Source organism: Neovison vison, chromosome 1 (assembly GCF_020171115.1).
Source record: "Neovison vison isolate M4711 chromosome 1, ASM_NN_V1, whole genome shotgun sequence".
NCBI lineage: Eukaryota > Metazoa > Chordata > Mammalia > Carnivora > Mustelidae > Neogale > Neogale vison.
Window position 1 is genome coordinate 310048154 of NC_058091.1, and position 20364 is coordinate 310068517.

General features: G+C 47.3%; 1 protein-coding gene across 5 annotated transcripts in view; it reads left to right on the top strand.

Moving 5' to 3' along the window:
- SEMA5A (semaphorin 5A) overlaps positions 1-20364 on the top strand; it is a 468307-nt gene that overhangs the window by 305310 nt on the left and 142633 nt on the right. For all 5 annotated transcript variants that reach the window (XM_044233900.1, XM_044233929.1, XM_044233920.1 and 2 more), the window contains 2 exons: positions 4033-4131; positions 5712-5925. In XM_044233900.1, coding sequence (XP_044089835.1) covers positions 4033-4131; positions 5712-5925 — 313 coding nt within the window. The remainder of the gene's footprint in view (positions 1-4032; positions 4132-5711; positions 5926-20364) is intronic.

Here is a 20364-nt window from a genome sequence, read left to right on the forward strand (position 1 = left end):
CACTTAGCTAAGTTGATTTATAGAACAAACCTATACCAGGATCTGCTAAAGGAACGTGGGCATCATGCCTGCACTTTCAAACAAGCCGTCCCAGCCGGTCCTTCTGCACGTTTAAATAACCCGGGAACCATCATGTTTGTAGCAGTGATCGACAACACGATCCACCAGATTTTCCACAGGAGAATTTGGGTCGTAGGCTCGTCACCAGCGGGAGATATGATTACAGAGCCTGGCCGTTAGGCCACATCCTTTCGTTCTCTCTCTCTTTTTTTTTTAAGATTTTATTTATTTGACAGACAGAGATCACAAGTAGGCAGAGGGGCAGGCGGTGGGGTGGGGTGGGGGGGAAGCAGGCTCCCCGCTGAGCAGAGAGCCTGATGCAGGGCTTGATCCCAGGATCCTGAGATCATGACCTGAGCCTAAAGCAGAGGCTTCAACTCACTCAGCCACCCAGGCGCCCCAACACATCCTTTCATTCTTAATTTTGACTCTGATTCCTAGATTTATCTGCTGTTCAAAAGCTAAGTATCTCTACTTTCTTCCATTCCAATATGGTCCACATTCTGTTTTGTGTGAACTTACCCCAGTTTCTCTTAAAAAACATTATTTTAAATGCATTTGTTTGTTTAGGACTCGCTCCCAGACTGCTTCTAGAATCCGTTGGAGCAGTCTGTGAATTAAACATGAGGGTACTTTGAAGGGAGTGAGAACGGGAAAGCTCTGAGCTGATCCGAGCCAGACTCTGGGCAAAGGAGTTCACCTGTTGTCAAGAAGAAACACACAAGTATACCCACCTCCAAAGGTTCCTCTTATAGGACACGAGGAGTGAGCATGCCTTGTCCTAGCCTTGTTGGTGATAATCCAATCTCCTCCTGTCCTCCTCCTCTCTTTCCCCAGTGCATGTCAGCCTGCATACTGGACTCATCTAAAGCACGACTCTGGTCACGTCCCATACGTCACAAGCAACTCGGATCCACAGGGCTGGGTCTGCCCTCTGTCCTTGAGAACAAGATGGCATAGGCCTCCTTGTCTGATCATCCTGGTCCCTCCTCTTCCCCCACCCTGCCCTGCAGACTCACTGGAAGAGCTAGGGAAGCCCATTGGTGGTCCATGGGCACATGACCCTTCTCAGACAATAGAGCTGTCCAGTGTGTTCTCTCCTGGTCCTGAGTACTGAAACAGGCTTGTTCTAGCTCTCTGTTCCAATTGAAATAACATTGTGCCCTCCCTTATTTACTTTTTTCAAAGACTAAAAAAAAAAATTCAAGTTGGATTTGTCCTGCCTGTCCGGTACAGTTCTGCTTCTTGGTGCCCACCGTCCCTAACCGCCCTTCCCGTTCTTCATCAAGTTTGTGATGGATCTTCATGAATGTTAACGACCTCAGTCATATTTTCCCTTTGTCTTCTTTTGGGAAATAAAGATAAACATCATTTTGTTATCTCAATTGTTTCCCTTCGCAGAACTGATAAGAGGCACTTGCTTTCTCTCCCCAGGTCTATAGACACCATCTTTCGGTCGGGATCTTGAACTACCTTACCCTCGACTGTGTTCATGGATATAGGCTTGCTTCCAGCACGTTGTGTCAATCTTGTGCTTTAAACGACAACAAAAAGTTCTTTTACATCTTAGACTCCTTCTTGAAAGAGTTTTAAAAGCCCAACAGAAAATAAACAAAATCCCCTGTCCACAAAATCCCCTCTCTCCCCAACTGTTAATGATTTTAGCATCATTTCTGCGTCTGTTTTACGTTTAGGCACCAAGACCTCTCCGCTCCCTCTGTGCTCCAAGACGTTTCCTTGGAGTTTCCCTCAGACATGCTGAGGCCTTGGGCCTTTATCCTGTGTTTGCAGATCCCTGTGCCCCCGTGTTCCCCGACATGGCTGAGCCACCTCGCCCTTCCTCTGTGTCCTCCTCAAGCAGGGAAAGGGATATAACCATGTGTCTCTTTGAAGTCTTGTTCTGTTCTTTCTCCTTCGAACTCTCTGCCATTTCCCAAGTCATAAAAACAAAATGGAAGAGAACAAAACAAGCCTCCTCCCCCTGGTGGACCTTTCTCAGCTACCCAGGCACTGCCTCTGTTGACCTTCGTTTCTCCCTTCTCCTGACACCACGCTTAGAGCTTTTGTTCCTTTTCTTGTTCTGCTCCTTGTATGTTCATATTGGCAGCCAGGGGTAATTTGTTACTATCCTTGCTGGCTATGGTATTGGGAGAATTACCGTCCTTGACATCTGACTTCCTATTTAAAAAGCAAATCCCCAATCTTAGCTCTTTTCGTCATCCTCATGGCTAGGCCCCCAAGCAGACTGAATTACGGCAAATCAGCACGGCGTGGAGATGGGGGTTCCACTGATGGAAGAGAGCATTGTCATGCGTCAAAGGCAGAGCTCCTTCCACAGGGCAGTGAGCAACGGGGACCACTGGGGGTCGTGTGACATCGGCTCTGTCCACTTGGTTGGCTCCTCACCACGTTCTGTTGGTTTGCTGTGTTCTCGCCGTGCCCTACCGCACCCCCTGCCAGGTCTGGGCACTAAAGGACAAGGGACCCAGTGAAGGAAGTGGTTCCCTTGTCTGTCTCCTGACCTGAAATCTCGCTATCTCAAGCTTAGCTTCTACACTGAGCGGCCCTTCAACATTGGGTCAGGTCAGATTTCATGTAGTGAAACAAATAGCGAGTCCCTTCACATTCAGAGTAAAGTTCAAATCCCCTGGGCACAGCCCGGCCATGTCTATGCAGGGTATGTGTGACCTCCTCCGTATATGATGAAAGCACCTCATTCTCGAGTCAGGCACCTCGGCACTCCCTCCACCTGGGATGTGTTTTTCCTTTTTAGGTCATTAAATTCTGTGTCAGAGGGTACTTCCTCCGGGAGCCTCACTAAATTCTATCCTTCCTTTATTTTTTTTGTCTAAAATTTTATTTATTTATTTGACAGAGAGAGAGAGAGAGAGAGAGGGAGCAGCACAGGGAGAGGGAGAAGCAGACTTCCCGCAGAGCAGGGATGTGGGGCTCCATCCCAGGATACTTGAGACCATAACCTGAGCCGAAGGCAGAGGCTTAACCCACTGAGCCACATCCTCTATCCTTCCTTTAAAACCTACATTGGATTCTCCTCCGGGGAAGCCTTCCTCTATCTCTTCCCTTCCCCTTCCCTCTGGAGGTAGTAATATTCTCCTCTGCACAACTCCATAGTAGTTGTTATGGCCCCGGATTTTGATTTTCTGCTGAGTGCCTAGATTGTGACTTGTAGTACAATGTCGACCAAAGAATAGTTAATCAGTAAATGCTTGCTGAATGAATGAGGAGCTTTCTGGCTCAGAAGTCCACACACGATGATGACAGGGCCCAAATTTTCTATGCATGCTTTGCAAGCACAAAACACATTCAACTCTGGGTTTTCACCCAGCCTGGGGTTTCTCCCACATGTTCTGGACATCCTTTCCTTAGTAGTTACACTTTTATTTCTCCATCAAAAAATTAAAAAAATGTTTATAGATTCTCACTACATATAGGAAAGCACTTTGAAAAGTTTGTCTCAAACTTGTTCCAAATTGTTTACATAGTTTCACATGTGACCCTTGCATTTGGAGAAGCATTTGTAACTTTTTTTTTTTTTTTTCAAAGTCCTGGAAAGTTTTCTAAGACAGGTTTTCATGAGGGGCATCCAATAGTTTCCTTTTATTCATTCTCTTAACACATATCGAAGGTGATTTCAGGTTTGCACCGTTAAAAGGTACAGTTAAAAATGAAACCACACTCATCAAAAAAAGATACATGCTTTGAGGTTTTAATTGAATATGTATGTTTATCTTCATAAATATCTTCTATTGAACAAGTGTGCAGGTAGAGAAGGTCAGATTATTTAGCAGTTTTATTGTTTTGGGGGCGTCAATATCTAAGGCTTTTTGTTTTTGTTTTTAGTGGTCAATTACCATATAGTTTATCATCCAGTCAAAATTGATTCACATTTGCCATTCATTCCTCTTGGGTTCAAGCTGGTTAACATGTTTCGTGTGATATTTTTCCCCCCAGGAGGAATGTCAGAACTATATCCGGGTGCTTTTGGTGGGTGGCGACCGGTTATTTACCTGCGGGACCAACGCCTTCACGCCTGTCTGCACCAACCGCTCGGTAGGTCTTCATCTCGAACCTCGACAGAAGTTAATACCAGGAAAATCCAAACATTCTGTTAAAGCTGTAGTTTTACATGCATTTCCATTCTCTAAGGAGTTGTTTTTTCAATCAAAGAAAACGTCTTTTTTTCCAAATGGAATAAATATTTGAGGTATTGATTTATTACTAATCACCCTGACGAGGCTACAAAGAGCTGGCAGGAACTCGGCTTGTTTCATTCAACTTCAGTGGGTTTCTAAACTGTTTCTGCCAGCTTTTCCCCACCAGTGATCCTCAACAGTAATCCCCAACATACTCTTCCTTTAGCCTGGTTTACTGTAGAGATGCCGACAAGTATTAAATGACCTTAAAATCATAGTCCAAATGACGAAAATGCACTTGACCTGCTGGGTAAGAGCAATGTCAGAAAAACGAAAGGAAGCCAACACATGAAGCCCGAACCCCAGGCAGAGCTAAGTTCCACCCTGTCCTTTTCCCTTTTCTTCTCACCTGCCCTTTTCGGCGGGAACTTTCTGGCATCTGCACTTTACACCCGTAGATCGTGGGGTCCTCGGAGCACTCGTGACATCTTCCTGACTCGAGATAGGGATTAGATGTTCCGCGGGGAGCAGGATGAAGAAAGAGTATGATGTCGATTTCTCGGTGGCATCACTTCTCTCAAAGCTTGACTCGATCATCTGCAATATTTTCCAATAACTGAATTGGCAGTTGTTGGAAAGACAGGGAGGATGAGGAGGAGGATGGGAAGTGTTGTCCACAGAGAGCCCTCGGTGTCACGCCCTGTTCTCAGCACTTCACACCGACTTGACTGGTGGTTCTCTACCCCATGTGGTACTTACCCTTTGGGTCCCTGTTGTTTTCAACAAGAGTTTGAGGTATAAAGCATTGAAGTGGCCGGACTGACTGGTGCTGACTGAGGGCAGAGTGAGCAGTGTTGGGGGGACCTTATGTGGCCTCTGTGCTCTGCTACCACCCAGGTCAGAACAAAGAAGCCCATGGAACTCTTCTCATTCAAGGATCAGTTGAGAATCCAGCAACTGAGAAGCTGGGTTCACACCAGATGCCTACAGGACCCCGCGTGGCCTGTCTGAAAACTGACAAAATAAAGTCTTGGAAATTTGGGCTATGCAGTCCGAAGTAGCATGCATCTTTATCTGGGAGCACAGTCTGGGGGCTCTTTATAGCATTTTAATTCCCTTATAGTGATAAAATCGCATGTAATCTAATTGTGGTTTCTGTTTCTCTCAATATTGAAGTTTTCTTTATTGATGTGGAAAGTCTGCAGTGCCCGTGCATTACCAGTGGGACCCACGTACAATCATCTTATTTCAGTTTCTGGGGGGGTGTAATGGTGGAGGTCTGGCAGCTCGAAGGGAGGGGGGGGTGATTGATTGGTGGCTCCTCCTGCCAAGTACACCGCAGGGTGTTTCCATCAAAGTCAGAGTGCACACCTCTGTCACGGCTTGTCCTGAGCCCCAGAGAGGTCATCGCACGTGTGTCATTTGCGAGTCGGGCCGAGCTGTTCTAGGGCTTTCATGGGGGATAATCAGTTTCGTCTCTCCTTGCCTGCCCCGCAGTTGAATAACCTGACGGAGATCCATGATCAGATCAGTGGCATGGCCCGCTGCCCCTACAGTCCTCAGCACAATTCCACAGCTCTTCTGACAGCCGGCGGGGAGCTGTATGCCGCTACAGCCATGGACTTTCCGGGACGGGATCCCGCCATTTACCGGAGCCTGGGGATCTTGCCTCCACTCCGCACGGCGCAGTATAACTCCAAATGGCTCAACGGTGAGTCTGCCGGTCATGGCCGGTCCCCACCTCGTTTGTCTTTAGCTCCTGGTGACTTGTACTCAAAAGTAAGCTGTCGCCACTTCCAAAGAGAAACAATTTCTTCATTTCTCAACAAATCAGAATGTCACTTGTTTTGTACATCAGTATGGATGGGCGTCTATAGGGAGCTCTTTCAGAGTAGAAGGGAAGAGACGCTGTCAACGCTGGGGACGGCAACAACAGGGCTAACGTTGACATGACCATGCGTCAGACTTAAGCTGGTATTTACGCTGTTGTCCGAAGTTCAGGAAATGTGATGTCTTATCGCAGCTATCTGTAGATTGGTGTGCATTCTTCCTTAACTTCTCGTTAGATATCTAAAAGCAGGAAATGACTAGCATTTCACGAAAATTGTCGGACACTGGGTAGCAGACTGTGTTGGGCCACGGGTAGCTCCAAAGAGCTTGATAGCTTTTTAAAAAGTCTCAAGTCACATTCCCAGGGCATTGGGGTGCACGTTACTTGGATTTACTTCCTTCGATGGCGTGAGCATCCCTGGTCGCTCTGCCGTCCACATTCTGGCAGTGTGGTCCTTGGACTGACCCCGCTGGGAGCGCAGAATCTCTCATGCGGTTTCAGGCACTGCACCCAGGTGTGATGATTACCAGCAACAGAAGCCAGATTCCGTGTGTCTTTTTTTTTTTCTTCTTCTTCTTCTTTTTCAAGAAACCCAACCCCCCAGAAGATGTCCTTTCAGTCTTGGACTGGAAATTGGTCATGTGCTCACTAAGCAGTCAGAATAGAGGCTGGCTTTGTACCATGTCCTGAGGGAGGTGTGTGTATGTGCCTGTGTGAATGTGCCTGCACACACGCCCATGTGTGCGCACACGCACATATATGCCCACGTGCACATACCACACGCACAATGTCATAGGTAGATACGTGCGTCACATGTCATCCCTTTGTTTGATAGCTTGCACAAAGATGAAATCTTGCCACTGCCCTATCCTATTTATTATTTTGAGCTTTCAAGTTCGACAAAGATTTACTGACCTTCTGTCAAGTACAAGCTAATAATGTAGATGAGAATTTCTCAACCTCAGTACTATTGATGTTTTGGAAAAGAAAATTCTTCGATGTGTGGGTGGCGCATGATGGTTGTTTATCACAGGATGGTTAGCAGGGTCTCTAGCCGGTCTGTACTCACCAGATGCAATAGCGTCCCCCTCTACCCAGTTGGGACAATAAAAAAATTTCCAGAATTTTCCACATGTCTCCTGGGGGAGAAGATGCCTCTGGTTGAGAACGACTTGCTTAGGCTTAGTATTTATGTACATTTATTTGTGTGTATATATATATATAAACATGACACAAGCATTTTTCCAAATAATATAGTCAAACCAGCCCCAGGTTGCCTTTAAAAGATTCCCTTGTGGAGAAAACAAGATCCTCATCAACTTTCTCCAGTAATTTAAATGACTCTGCACCCTTCCAAAGGGCACCATGAATTGTTTTCCTAAACTGAAGCTCTAACTAGCTTTTCTTCTTCAACATTATTTCCGTTGAACTGGTTTCAGACCCCTTTGGGCCCTGAAGCTTTCCTCTGTTTAACTTAAAGTTCTTCTTTCTGTTCATTTGTTGATTTTTACTGACCATGCAAAGTTTCCACTTAAGGATCAAAATTACCTGCCCCCCAACCAAAGGCATTGTAATTAGACTTTGTCCAAAGCAAAGTAAAAACTAATTAGGAATACCATCTCTCTATTTTCCCCCCAGAAGTGGCCCCCTGATAATTCAGGTTATAGCATGAGTTAAAAACACTGACTGTTTCTTTGCATGTGACTCTGATTCTCACTGGCTGGTCAGATGGTCTGATTCCATTAACCTCTGGGTGGACCCTTTCTGTCTGAGTGTCGGGGTGGGGGAAGGGCGGCAGGAGAGCTAACCCTGCTCACCCCAGTCTCCGTCGGCGTGCTGCCATTATTCGTTCAACAAAATGCATCACGTTTTAGCTTCCTAAAGTGTGCTGCTGTTCCTGTAAGTGCAGAATCCAACAAGTGCAGACATTGCACATGAGTCCAAGGTCACTGTGGTAAAGTCAGCACTCAACCACCTTGTCATCGTCATTTCCATGACAATGACTTGCCCTGTTGCCCTCAGCCCTGCCCACCCCCACCGGCCCACAAAGGAAGGCCCCCACTCCCCGGGCAGAGAGCAGAGAGTTCTTGATGTTGAGCCTTTCTTCCCTCTCCTGTGCCTTGTTGGGTCAGTGCCTTCTACTGAACTCCTGGCTGGCCCTGGTTTTGGCTCTGATGGACCATCCAGGACAGATTCTGGCCTCTGACCCCACTTAGTTCTGCTTCTCACCCACCTGCTGAGCCGGGAAGCAGGGGCCTGTGTTCTTCGTGACCTCACTGGAATCCCTACTTTTCATCCCATCTGCTTCGTGACCAGATGCCCTGGTCTCCGTTCCCCGCTGTGCTCTGGAGTCGTGTTCTTTCTTTACTTGAAATTATTGCTGTATTTGTTATTCCTTCCCTTTTTTTTTTTCTCTAGCCTCAGATTTCTTCCTCTCTAGCGACGACTGCCATTTTTTAAATAAAAATGTGCAGATGTCTTTCCCCTTCAATGAGACAAAAACAATAAAGAAACCCAAACAAGCTGAGAATGAAGTTAGTTCTGCAGTATCCAAAAAAGGGTCCTACTTCCTGTTGAGATTTTAGAGACCCATTCACGGAGGCGCTTAGAATCTTCTCTACAGAGTGTTCAGCTGGTTGAGAATCAGGACACGGAGCGAGCAAGTGCAGAGCCGAGGTTCGGATTTACTCTTGATAGAGCTGAGCGGGTGCTGTGAACCCGGTACTGGGGTGTCCAGTTAAGAACGTGCAGGCTCTGATCTGCCGAATGAGGAGGAGACACGGGCCACCCCCATGGGGTCGGCAGGGGGCTGTCTCCTGGGCACGCGAGCTCCCACTCCGGGGAGGTGGAAAGCCCAGGGCCTGATGATGGAAGAAGGTGTTCGTGGCATTCGCTCACAGACGTGAATGCCCAGGGTTCCTCACTTACTCATCCCGGGCTATCACGGATGGTAACCTGCTCACCCGTGATCATGACCAGAACTCACTGCTTTGCTTTGGCCATTTTTTGGGTTTTGCCAACAATTTTGTTTGCTGAAAGAGAGTTGCCTCCTCAGGAGAGAGGTCTGGAGGACAGGGCCTTCCGACTGTGGTTGGCCCGTTTTTGTCTTCAGTGTGGTGCTTGTGGTGAGTTGTGTGTACGGTGATGTGTCTGTGCACACAGGGGGCCCTTCCCATGGTTCAGTTAGTTACCTCATACAGGAAAAACGCAGTAGTCTTTGAAGCTTGTACGAGAGGCCCCTTCCTCGCCTCTTGAAGCTCTGGTAGCCCCAGATATACCCCGCTTGTGGCAAATCCCTACAGTCTTTGCCTCCTCGTGCACGTGGCCTCGTCTCTGCTTGTCTGCGTCCTCACGTGGCCATCTTCGTGTAAGGGTCATCCTGCATTAGGGGCCCCCCATACTCCTCCTCTTCAGTCTGCCATGACCCTATTTCCAACAAGGTCTCGTTTGCAGGTCCTGGTTAAGTCTTCAGCATGTGTGGGGGGGATGGCGGGATCCATGATGCTGGCCGATCACGAAATGCTCAAATGTTGCCACCAACCAGCGCAGCCCCTGGTTTCCGGCGATGACGCCACTCATCTCTCTGGGCTGTGTGTGGGTCGGTCCTCGGCCCCTGCCCGGCCCGCCCGCTCGCTCTGGCCCGACCCGTGTGAGGTCCCCGCGTGTGCCGTGGGAAGCCGCAGCGCCACGCCTTCCTCACCGCGTTGCTGCGCGCGGGCTCGTGCTGTCCTCGCCTCCCTTGGTTTTTCGCCTCCTCCGCAGTCCGGCCTCCGCCTCCCTTAGCTCCGATTAGAGTTTCAGCTTCCGGGACTCGGCAGGATCGCTCCTCCCTTCTCGGCATTACACGGCAGTGAGCGCGTCGCATGGCACTGGAGCTCTGGGCCAGGATCGTGCGGGGAACCCACAGAGTCCGCACTCCACCTGCAGAGAGAGCCGAGGCCCCGCCCCCGGCCTCCCGTTACCCTGTGTCCTGACTCCTTCTTCCCACCCCAGGCTCCCTCTGCTTTGGCCTCTTAAATGTTGCACAGGGCCACTGGCTCTTGGCTGCCTCCCAGGGATCAGCCAAGGCCAGAGAGTCAGTCGCTTAAGCTTTGTGGTCCATGGTGTCCTCATCGAAGCTGTTCAGTTCCTCCCTCACAGCGGCCTCCCTCCCAGTGGCTGGTGCTCCCGAAGCCTCATTTACAGCCAGCGGGCGGGATTGGCCGCAGGCTGTTGTTTGCTGGCCCTGTTCTAGCTGAAGAGCTCCCCCCACCTGAACTCCACTTGGCCGACTGGTTTAGCTCCTTCCAGCCTTTGCTCAGACGCCCTTCGCAATGAGACGTCCTCCGACCCCTTAAGTGAAAGGACGCCCTCTCCCATCCAAGCCCTCCTGGTCCCTCTTCCCTTGCTCAGCTTTTATCCTTAACTCCTATGCCCTTCAGTGCTTGTCTCCTTCCTTCCCTAGAATGGAGGTTCCCCATGGTGAGCTAATGCGTTTTGTTCACTGATGTGTCCCGCATCAGTGCTGGGCATGTAGTAAGCTCTCATCAGTATTTTTGGAATAAATGAGTTACTAGATGAGGAATTGCTTCTTTGCTTGCCCCATAAGTGTATGAATTCTCCGAGGGCAGGGATTATATGTGAACCATCTTCGTGTGTCTCATTCAGTGTCTGAAACACACAGTCGAAGCTCTATCAACGTTTATTGAATGAGTAGGAGATAAGCCCACGTTGTAAATCATAGAAATATGAATGGTGTTGGTAAACAAAGGGAACATGTCATAGGAATTATAAGCCAGAATTTTAAAGAAAGAAAGAAAGAAAGAAAGAACGAAAGAAAGAAAGAAAAAGATTCATGTGTTTAAAATTGATTCAGGTCCAAACATCTGAAAAAAATCTCACTTAGACAAGTCACTCCTGTGACTCCTTCTCAACCATTATTTATTCAGTTATCAAATGCAGTGCAATCGATTAGGTACTGTTCTGGAGGAATTTGGAACATTGAGTTATGTGCTCCACAATGAATGTAAGTTTCAACATCAGATTTATCCCCCTGGGCCAAAATCTCTCTGAAAACAAATTTATGTGTTTAGAGAAATACCTTAACAGCTTTAATGCATTAAAATACTCATTGTTAATAACCTTTATTAAATGATTACTGTAAGGCAGGATAATAAATGTTTAATGGCCAGTGCTTAAAATAGAGAAGCTGTAAAACTTGCCTTGAAGAAATTGGCAATCAAATTGGGGAAACAATAAACCCATGAAAAAGGGAAAAATGACACTTCCAAATTAATAGAATGCAAATTCAGTTTGTAGGTTATGAGGGAAGTATATACTTTCACAGAGGGGGGCAGAAAACCTCTGTAGGAACTTGGAAAAACTAATTCATCAATGAGTCTTAAGAAGTCAGCATGACAGTCTACATGGACATCATCTTGTTAACCCTCGTTGAACTGCTGGGTTTCCTTCTCTACGGGGAAGGGTTTGCCTGACCACAGAGTTGTCCTGATGAGGTCCCCAGCTCCTTCTGTTTCTGCAGGTTTCAACCATGACCTCATGTGGAAGCAGACAGACCTGACATCAAAGGCCTTCTCTTTTAAACAATATTATTTCATATGAGCTATTATGGTTCTAGCCAGGAGAACTCTTTTCGTAACAATCTCAACTTCTCCTGGTTCGAAATACTTTGATGATGTTCTCAGTGCCTTAAATAAACTCTTTGAGGTCTTTAAAATACAACGAGTAACCTCCTAATGATTAAAGATAATTTACTTGGAGGGAGAAAATCCCCTCTGTGCTTAACTCAAGGAGAAATTGTTTCTCCTCATCGTGAAGACAGGTGCCTCGTGGAGAGCTCAGCGCTTCCCCCTGAGAGCAGATGTCACCTCCCAGAGCTGCAGGCACGGCCAGAGTCACTCTTTCAGGCTTGTCCTGGGGACAGTGAGAGTTCACTTTTGGCAGTCTACACAGCACATTCCCTCCTGGGCCCCTTTGCTCTCGGGGCTCCCTGGATGGACATTCGCTAGAGCAGGAAATTCATGGATTAGAGGCAGCCCTCACAAAACAAGCCAAGTACAGACAAGTGGTGCCTAGGAACTGAAGTATGTTTGTGTAGGAAAAGTCAAGTCTTTATCAAGGAAAAGCTCAGGAAACTGGAATTAAACAAATGAAAAAAAATCATGATTGCCTAGTTAGCAGCTAGTTTTCTTTCTTTTTTTTTTAAGATTTTATTTATTTATTTGACACAGAGAGAGAGAAGAGAGAGAGATCACAAGTAGGCAGAGAGAGGGGGAAGCAGGCTCCCTGCTGAGCAGAGAGCCCGATGTGGGGCTCCATCCCAGGACCCTGAGATCATGACCTGAGCCAAAAGCAGAGGCTTTAACCCACTGAGCCAACCAGGTGCCCCTAGTTTTGTATTTTATTAAATGGGCATCTGGGGAGATGCTAAAGAGGGGTGTCACTGTGAACAGTGGGCTCTCTTGGGGACCTCAGCTGTGAGGCTAAGTCTGAGCTCTAATGCATGAGGTCTCCGCTCGCTACGGTGGTGAGTCACATGGGCATAGAGCCTGCGAGCAGTTGGGGGACATGGGACCGAGCACGGAGAACAACCTTTTCTAACTGGTGGGACGTCAGACAGATTGGCCATCTTGTGTGGGATGCAGGTCTGCTGGTGTAAACCCAATCTGAGCATCTTCATGGGGTCGCAGGGGCTCTTTGGAACTTGTCAGGTCGATGGGAGACTCCATACATGGGCCATCTGTAATCCTCCGCAAAATCCGCCAAGGGAGATGGCACCGTCCTTGTTTTACAGGTGTGCAAGCCGCCATCAGCGGAACTAGCCCCGTGAACCAGAGCCCCGAGGCTGATGGGCACGTGAGCCGCCGTCTGCAAACACGCCCACTCCAGAGCTAGTGGTCCACGCCCCCGCGTGCTCCCTCCTCCCCTTCATTTCATCCACATCTTAGGAAATAGAAGCCTTGTAATCTGCCTCCCTCGTCCCGAGCTCCACGTTTTTATGCACGAGCTACCACAGAACAGGGGCAGTGGGGACTCTGGAGAAGGCGAGGAGGGTTTCCTTATTGGTCAAAACTTACAAAAAGCAATGACATGGATGCGGATTACTGGAGTTGAAGTAGAAGAGCCTGTGGCATAATTGAAAACAGTCCTTCACGGGCACAGAAGTTTGTTAAGTGACAGGAGGGAGTCGGTTCTTGTCGTGGTCTCCGCAAGCCGTGCCGTGCACAGGTGGGTCTCTGTGCTAAATGCCTGAACGTGGCAGAGCGCAGAGTCCCTTCCGTCTTGTGGTGACAGCTCCGTACTCGCCAGTCAGTCATTCGGACTTTCAGTTTGCACATTTCCGAAGAGAATGGACGAATGAGCCGTTCTTTCCCCGACCAAGGTATTGTGTGGCCAAAGGCACCAACTCGATACACTAAGTCATAGAGACACTTGCGTCCAACAAAACAGAAATCCACATGGAGAAGTTACATCCCATTAGAGAGAATATAACAGATTGTACAGAAATTAGTACTTTCATCACCAGGAAGGAAAATGGTTCAGGGCATTGTCTAGAGATCATGAGCCGTTGCCTTGTGACAGCCCGAGGTCCCTCCTGCCACCCTGGCAGTATTATAACGTTGCTCCCTGTGCCTCCCAAAAGGGCTCCCGTTTGGCCCATAAATCATATTGTCATCCTGTTTACAAGATCCCCAGGTGTATGCATTTCAGTAAATTTGTCTCCATTTTGTTCTATTAAACTCTTTCTATCCCCTCAGTGGCCTCTCACGTTTGGTCATGCACTGCTACGTATTGGCTCACTGGCTCTCTTTTGTGGGCTTCTGTCTTGCCCTGGCCCAGGTCAGCTCCGGCGACAGAGATCACGCCGTCATTCAGGTTGACGCGTTCTAAGCGGGTAGTCTTACAGCCCGATCCCTTTTCCAGCGAGCTCTCACATCTTGTCCTCTTCCTCCTCAGAACCATTTTATCAACATTAAAATATTTGAATTCAAGTTAATATGCCAGTTAAAAAAAAAAAAAAAAAGAATGCCCAGCTTTTGATTCACGATTCTGGAGGTTCAATGATTCATCCTTAAAAGAAGTGAACCACTGCGCTGAAAATATAATCAGGGAAATAATGAACATGGTCCATGGAAACTTTCTGTTTGGAAAATGTTCAAAAAGACATTTTTGTGAAATTAGTTTGAATAAATTGAGCCGAGGAGCGCGTGATATGGTAGATGCTCCCCGGAGAAGGGAAAGGTGGGGGGAAGCTTTGTGCTCGGAGCAGAGCGAGGGAGGACACACAAGGGGTGTCTGACACTTTGAGTGGAGCGTGTAGACGACCGCCAGTCAGCGAAGCTCCCCGAGACCCAGGGGGAGAGTCCGAGGAGAGCCTCGGGCCTGCAGGAGGAGTCCTCACACAGGGGAGGGCCGATGTCATTCAGGGGGAGACGGCACGGGTCCCCTTGGTACTGGCTGCTCCGGCTAGAATCAGCAAGTCTATGCAAACACCACATTTTCTTTCTTTTTCTTTTTAAGATTTTATTTATTTGACAGAGAGAGGCACAGCAAGAGAGGGAACACAAGCAGGGGAAGTGGGAGAGGGAGAAGCAGGCCTCCTGTCCAGCACGGAGGCCGATGCGGGGCTCGATCCCAAGACCCTGGGATCATGACCTGAGCCAAAGGCAGACGCTTAATGACTGAGCCAGCCAGGCGCCCCGTCAACACCACATTTCCCTGAGGTCATATCCCTGTGGAAGCAAGAAGGAATCGAGTTCGTTGGTCGCACTTTTCTGGTCAGACGCAACGGCTTTCTCTCTGCTGGGGGCTCCGTGAGTGAAGGACTTGGGGATCTGAGTGTCAGCCCTGACCACCCAGGACACGCGTGATGCCCTGTCCCCCTTTTCCCTAGCTACTGCCATCAGCACACCCACAGGAACGTGGGTCATCAACTTGTCTTTCAGACTCTTCAGTGACCCTCCAGGGGCAGCCGACGTCCTAGCTCCTGCCGGGGCCACTGTCCTGGCCTTCTCCTTCATTCCAACATGAGCTTCGTTCCATTCCGGGCCCCTCTTGGGGTCTCCTTGTCGCGGTGGTCTCCCCTGCTCGTGACCTGGTGGTCCCTCCCCAACCTTCCAGCTGCCTTTTCTCTGATCCTTTCCTTCTCCAGTTCTTAAATTCACCTCTCCGCCGGTGGTCTTCCGTGTTCTTGTCCTCATTGTGATGCTTTGTTGGTCTGCCTGGTCTGTCGGGTTTGTTTTCCTCTCTCTGTCCCCAGGTCATGTGCTCTCTCGGTTGCCCCCGCACACCCCCGGGTGGTGGGCGAGAGGAGGGCTCCGGGGCTTTGGGGCTCTGTCTCCGGCACCGCCCCCATATCTGGTGCCACATCTGCCGAGAGCAACAAAGACCCTAATTTAGTATACAGAATGCAACGTTTATGATTTAGCTTGTTAAATAAATACTGATATGTTTACTGATATGCATGTTTTAATAATCTACATATTGTTGTATATGCGTATATGCTTATTATTTATATATTAATTTGCATATGTGAATAAATGTGATCTATATTTTGATGATTAGCAATCGAGTGCTGAGCACTTGTCACTCTTTGCCTTTGATTCTGCCCGTGATACGCGTTGGGTGTTGTTATTACCACCGCTCAAACAGGACGCAGAATGTGGGCTGGGAAATAACTTAATGGAGTCCACACAGCCAGTAGGTGGCAGTATTGAGCCATATATACATACACACGTCTCCCTAAGGTGTGTACGTCTGTGACACGCGCAGACATGCATATACACATACACACATACAAACGTGTTCTCTACCCACCTGTCTGTCTGTCTTTTACTGGAAATCTTGGGGAAAGCTTTAGTACATCAATGGCTTTAAAACCACATTGTACTTAATCTAATTTAATTTTAGTGTAATTATCCACGCTTACTAAATACCTAGATGAAATTAGTTTACTTTGGAACACTCTGCAGCAGATTTTCATGTAGGGGTAATGAGGGAAAGAATGTGCACAGAGAGAGAGAGAGGGTATGAAATCAGATATATATACGGAGATGGTTTTGGTAGTGACTGACGTCAACTAATTTGGCTCACTGTGTCCTGTCTAAAGACTGTTTTCATTCACTCCCTGTTTGTGAGTAGCTTGCACTCAGCAAGTATCGTTCTCAAATTTTGGTCACCCTTAAGCTTAACATTTGCATGTTTGATTATTCACTGTCATTATGTGGAGTCCTACTAGATAGAAATCAATTAAGAGGGAAATCAAGAAGGGCACCTGGGTGGCTCCGTTGGTGAAGCAAATGTCTTTGGCTCAGGTCATGATCCTGGAGTCCCGAGATCGAGTTCCACATCGGGCTCCCTGCTCAGCAGGGAGTCTGCTTCTCCCTCCGACCTCTCCCCTCTCATGCTCCTTCTCTCTCTCATATAAATAAATAAAATATTTTAAAAAATAGGAGGGAAATCAAGAGTAAGTCACGAAATAATAATTATAGGCACCATTTATTAGAATCATACTGGATACTGGTCTCTTTAATCTTTATGGCAAAATAAGTCTTTTGTGCCCTAAAACGTCATACGGGATAAAGGCATATTCAGATGTCCATGCTGCAGCCCAGGGTTTCAAGCTGGGATGGGCAGAGCCTCAGCCCACATGGCCTCCATGCCCAGACATCTCGTCGGACTTGGGCCCGTGTATCCCGAGGTGGCTCTTAACTGAAAACAGGATTTATGATAGATTCTGATTCTAGTAAGACTTTTGTAGAGTTGGCAAATTGGGATTCCTTTCTGTCTTCAATACCCGTTGGCATGAATTTGGACAAATACTTCTGTATCAGGAAATTATCGATGATGGGTCAGTCATTAGACTGAACCACCAAACACAAGGTCCCTCCAAACGGATGCAGGGGATGTTACAGTAGAAAGAAGGCAGAACGGAAGTTTCCACCTGGATGCTCGCCATCTGGTTTTACCTGGTCAGAATCTTCTCCAAAATGTTGAAGCTGTTCTTCTCATTACTCATGTTTTATCTCATGGATCTCTTCTCTTACTCCTGTCTGCACGGTCGCTAATAAGTAAATGTATAAAATAAAAGTTCCTTTATCATGAAACATTATTTCCTCTTATGGCAGGACCTATTTTGTAAGATGCTGTTGTAATGCATGACTTTTCATGTTTTCCAAACATGAGAAAAAAACCGCTTCTCCGTCCATATATTTATAACGAGCTGACAGATATGCATGTCTTTGTTGTGTTTTGTTTTCCTGAATTGACGGCACACCTTCTTTTCATGTGGAGCTCTAATGACAATAAAGAAGAAAGGACCGCTCAGATCTCTCTTCCACGCACTCACGTTCATTGTAGACAAGAAGGCAGCGCCTGATTTATGACTTGTTCAGTTCACTCAGGAGTGACAGATTAGTAGTTTGTGGTGAATTGCATTTTAACAAGAGACAGAGCTTCGATAATGGAAGGGAAACAGTATGCATCTTGTTACACTGCCTGGCAGGATTCAAACGTCCCCCACCTCCAGATTTATATCTATAAATGCGGGAGATATTTGGCTGTCTGTCTAACAATTATTCCGGCTTTTTTATTGTCTTTGGAGAAGGAACAGGATGCTGGCTGAGTTTCAGAAGGCTCTGCTTTCCAGGAAACGGAGCTTCCTGGTTTTATGGCAGGTCCCGCCGTTGGGGACCCGTCATCATCCTGAAGGGCCATCGCAGGGCAGCATGATGGGTTTTCAAGGATCCGTTAGCTCCCTGACTAAGTGACCTTCACTGTGTGGTGCTTGAGAACAGCATCTACTACACGCCAAGCACAAATTCTCCCCCATACTCTCAGTTGGAGAAAATGTATTTGAGCATTTCTGTCTAAAGTGTGCTTTGTCGCCCTACCATAGAATTGTGTGTGGGGGGTGGGGGTTGGAGAGCCATTAGAGGTTCTCGGTGGACAGAGGAAGCTGTGGGCTGCTCCGCACGGTATTAGCCAGTACCCCCCTTTAGGAGGCATCTGGGTGAGGCCGGTGGTTGGAACAGACAGTAAACGTGCTCACAGTCGCTCGCGGGCTCTCTGGGGAGTGGTGGCGTCATCCACAACGTTGTCTCTCGAGCTGGAGATGCTTTGCCAGCAGTACCCTCGCCTAATGAGCCCTTGGACTGTGGGCTCCTTCCTGCTGCTTTTTCTTCTCGGTGTCATTCCTGATGGCCCTCGTGGCTGCACGGTGAATTTCGTCTGGGCATTTGTCTTCCTGTCGTCCTGCTCCCCACTTTGGTTTCTAAAGCATTGTCTACAATACAAAGTACGATTCTTGGATGTTATTAATATAGTCAATTATTCTCTTGCAGCCACTGTTTTTTGGTTTTTGTTTTTTTCCATCATAGTGTAATGGTCGGAATCTAAGCTCTGTGGTCGCACTGTCTGGATTCAGGATCTGACCCCCCACCGCCACACCCCCCATGGCTAGTTGTACAAATGCGGACAGTTGGCTAATAACTAATAACACAGCACCTACCTCTGTGATTTGTGTGGGTTTCATGAGCCTGTGAAAGCGAAGCTCTGAGTGCAGGGCCCGGCACAGTAGCATTAACCCTCTGCAGATACGTTTTGTAAATTATAGACGAGGCTTTGACCAGAAGAAACCACGAGACACCCGTTTATCTTCGCAGCTTCTCGTTTTCTTGCCCTGGACTTGCTAGAGGCACACACTCTGGTCTCCAGGCGGTGTGTCCTCAAAGTAGTGGCAGGAATCGGTCTTTGTGAGCGTGTTTGATAAACTGACTCAGCCTGCCTCTCACCCACGTGAGCTGGTGACCGTGACCCTAGGCTGGTCACATCCAGTCCTGTACCTGCTGTCTTTGTTTTCTCCGTCTTAGGTCGGCTCTGTGGTTGCTGTTGTCATGGTGGCCGTGGTCATTGTTGTTGTTTGTGTTTAGTATAATGACCAAACTGCGGTCCGGCTGTGGAGCCTGGGTATAGGCTGTATTCTGAAATGATTTAGTCTTCTCTTTAGAATTAGACATAGAAGCGAGTATTTTCTTTAGAAACCAAATATAGTTTTGTAATTATTCCCTATCTTTGCTTGGAAGGTCTTCTTCAATGAGTCATTCTTTTTTGGAGGCTTACTGAACACAGATTCAAAAATTTCCCCCTCATTTTGCTGTATGTTCCCCCAAAACACAAGTTGCCTCCTGTGTCTGTGAGCCTCTCTTTCGGATGTGAGAGCAGACTGCACAGAAAATACGTCCAACTTCCATCTCATACGTTTTAATGCAATCGACTTTCCTTTATACCCACTCTGGGCTAACGCAACAGTGATCTAATAGGATGTTTGACAGCTTATAAACAAAAACAGTCCTTATTGAAGTCTCTGTTACTTGATGTAATTAAATGACTTAAGAACAATATCATGGGCTGAGAAGAAGACGTTGCATGTACAACATACATGACCTAGAGTCGTTCTTACACCTTTGCGATGTAAAGTTGAATTAAAAGGAGACATTTTGTGATGATATCAAATATATCTGTTAATTGAAAATTGGCAATGGGTTTTTGGATAGAAGAGCAGTAGTTGGGGCGCCTGGGTGGCTCAGTGGGTTAAGCCTCTGCCTTCGGCTCAGGTCATGATCTCAGGGTCCTGGGATCGAGCCCCCCATTGGGCTCTCTGCTCAGCAGGGAGCCTGCTTCCTCCTCTCTCTGCCTGCCTCTCTGCCTACTTGTGATCTCTGTCAAATATATAAATAGATAATCTTAAAAAAAAAAAGGAAGAATAGTAGTCAATGCCACCCCTGTGTCTACATTCAGATTTGAGGCGAGCCTGTTGTCTGTCTTACTTTTCACATTAAAGCATTGTCTTGTAGCCAGATTTTTAGTTGTCCTGCCAGTAGCATGTCTATTGGTGTACACGGATCAGATCCGGCCAAGTACAAGGCCAATTGAATTTCCCCCAAAAGCTAATTGTCCCTGAAATGCGTCCTTGTGGATATAGTGGTTGTGTGTATCTTTCCATTAGTTTTGAACACGAAAGGTTATTGCCATATTACCGTAATGGTGCCATAAAATTCAGACACTTGCTAATTGAATAGAAGGCCCCTAGCAGTAGAGGAAAGAGTGAGAATCAAACCAGGTGATTAGAATTTTTGAAGATAAATGATCAGGCATCTCCGTGTCCATCATCGGTGGGCTCAAGTAAGCAGGTACAAGATAACACTTTGAAGGGTATATGTGAAATTCAGTCGGCCAACTCTAAATTTCCAAACACCTGAAGAGCCTGGTGATTAAGTACATATTTTGCCATCATTGTGTCATTTTGGAATCCCTATTTTT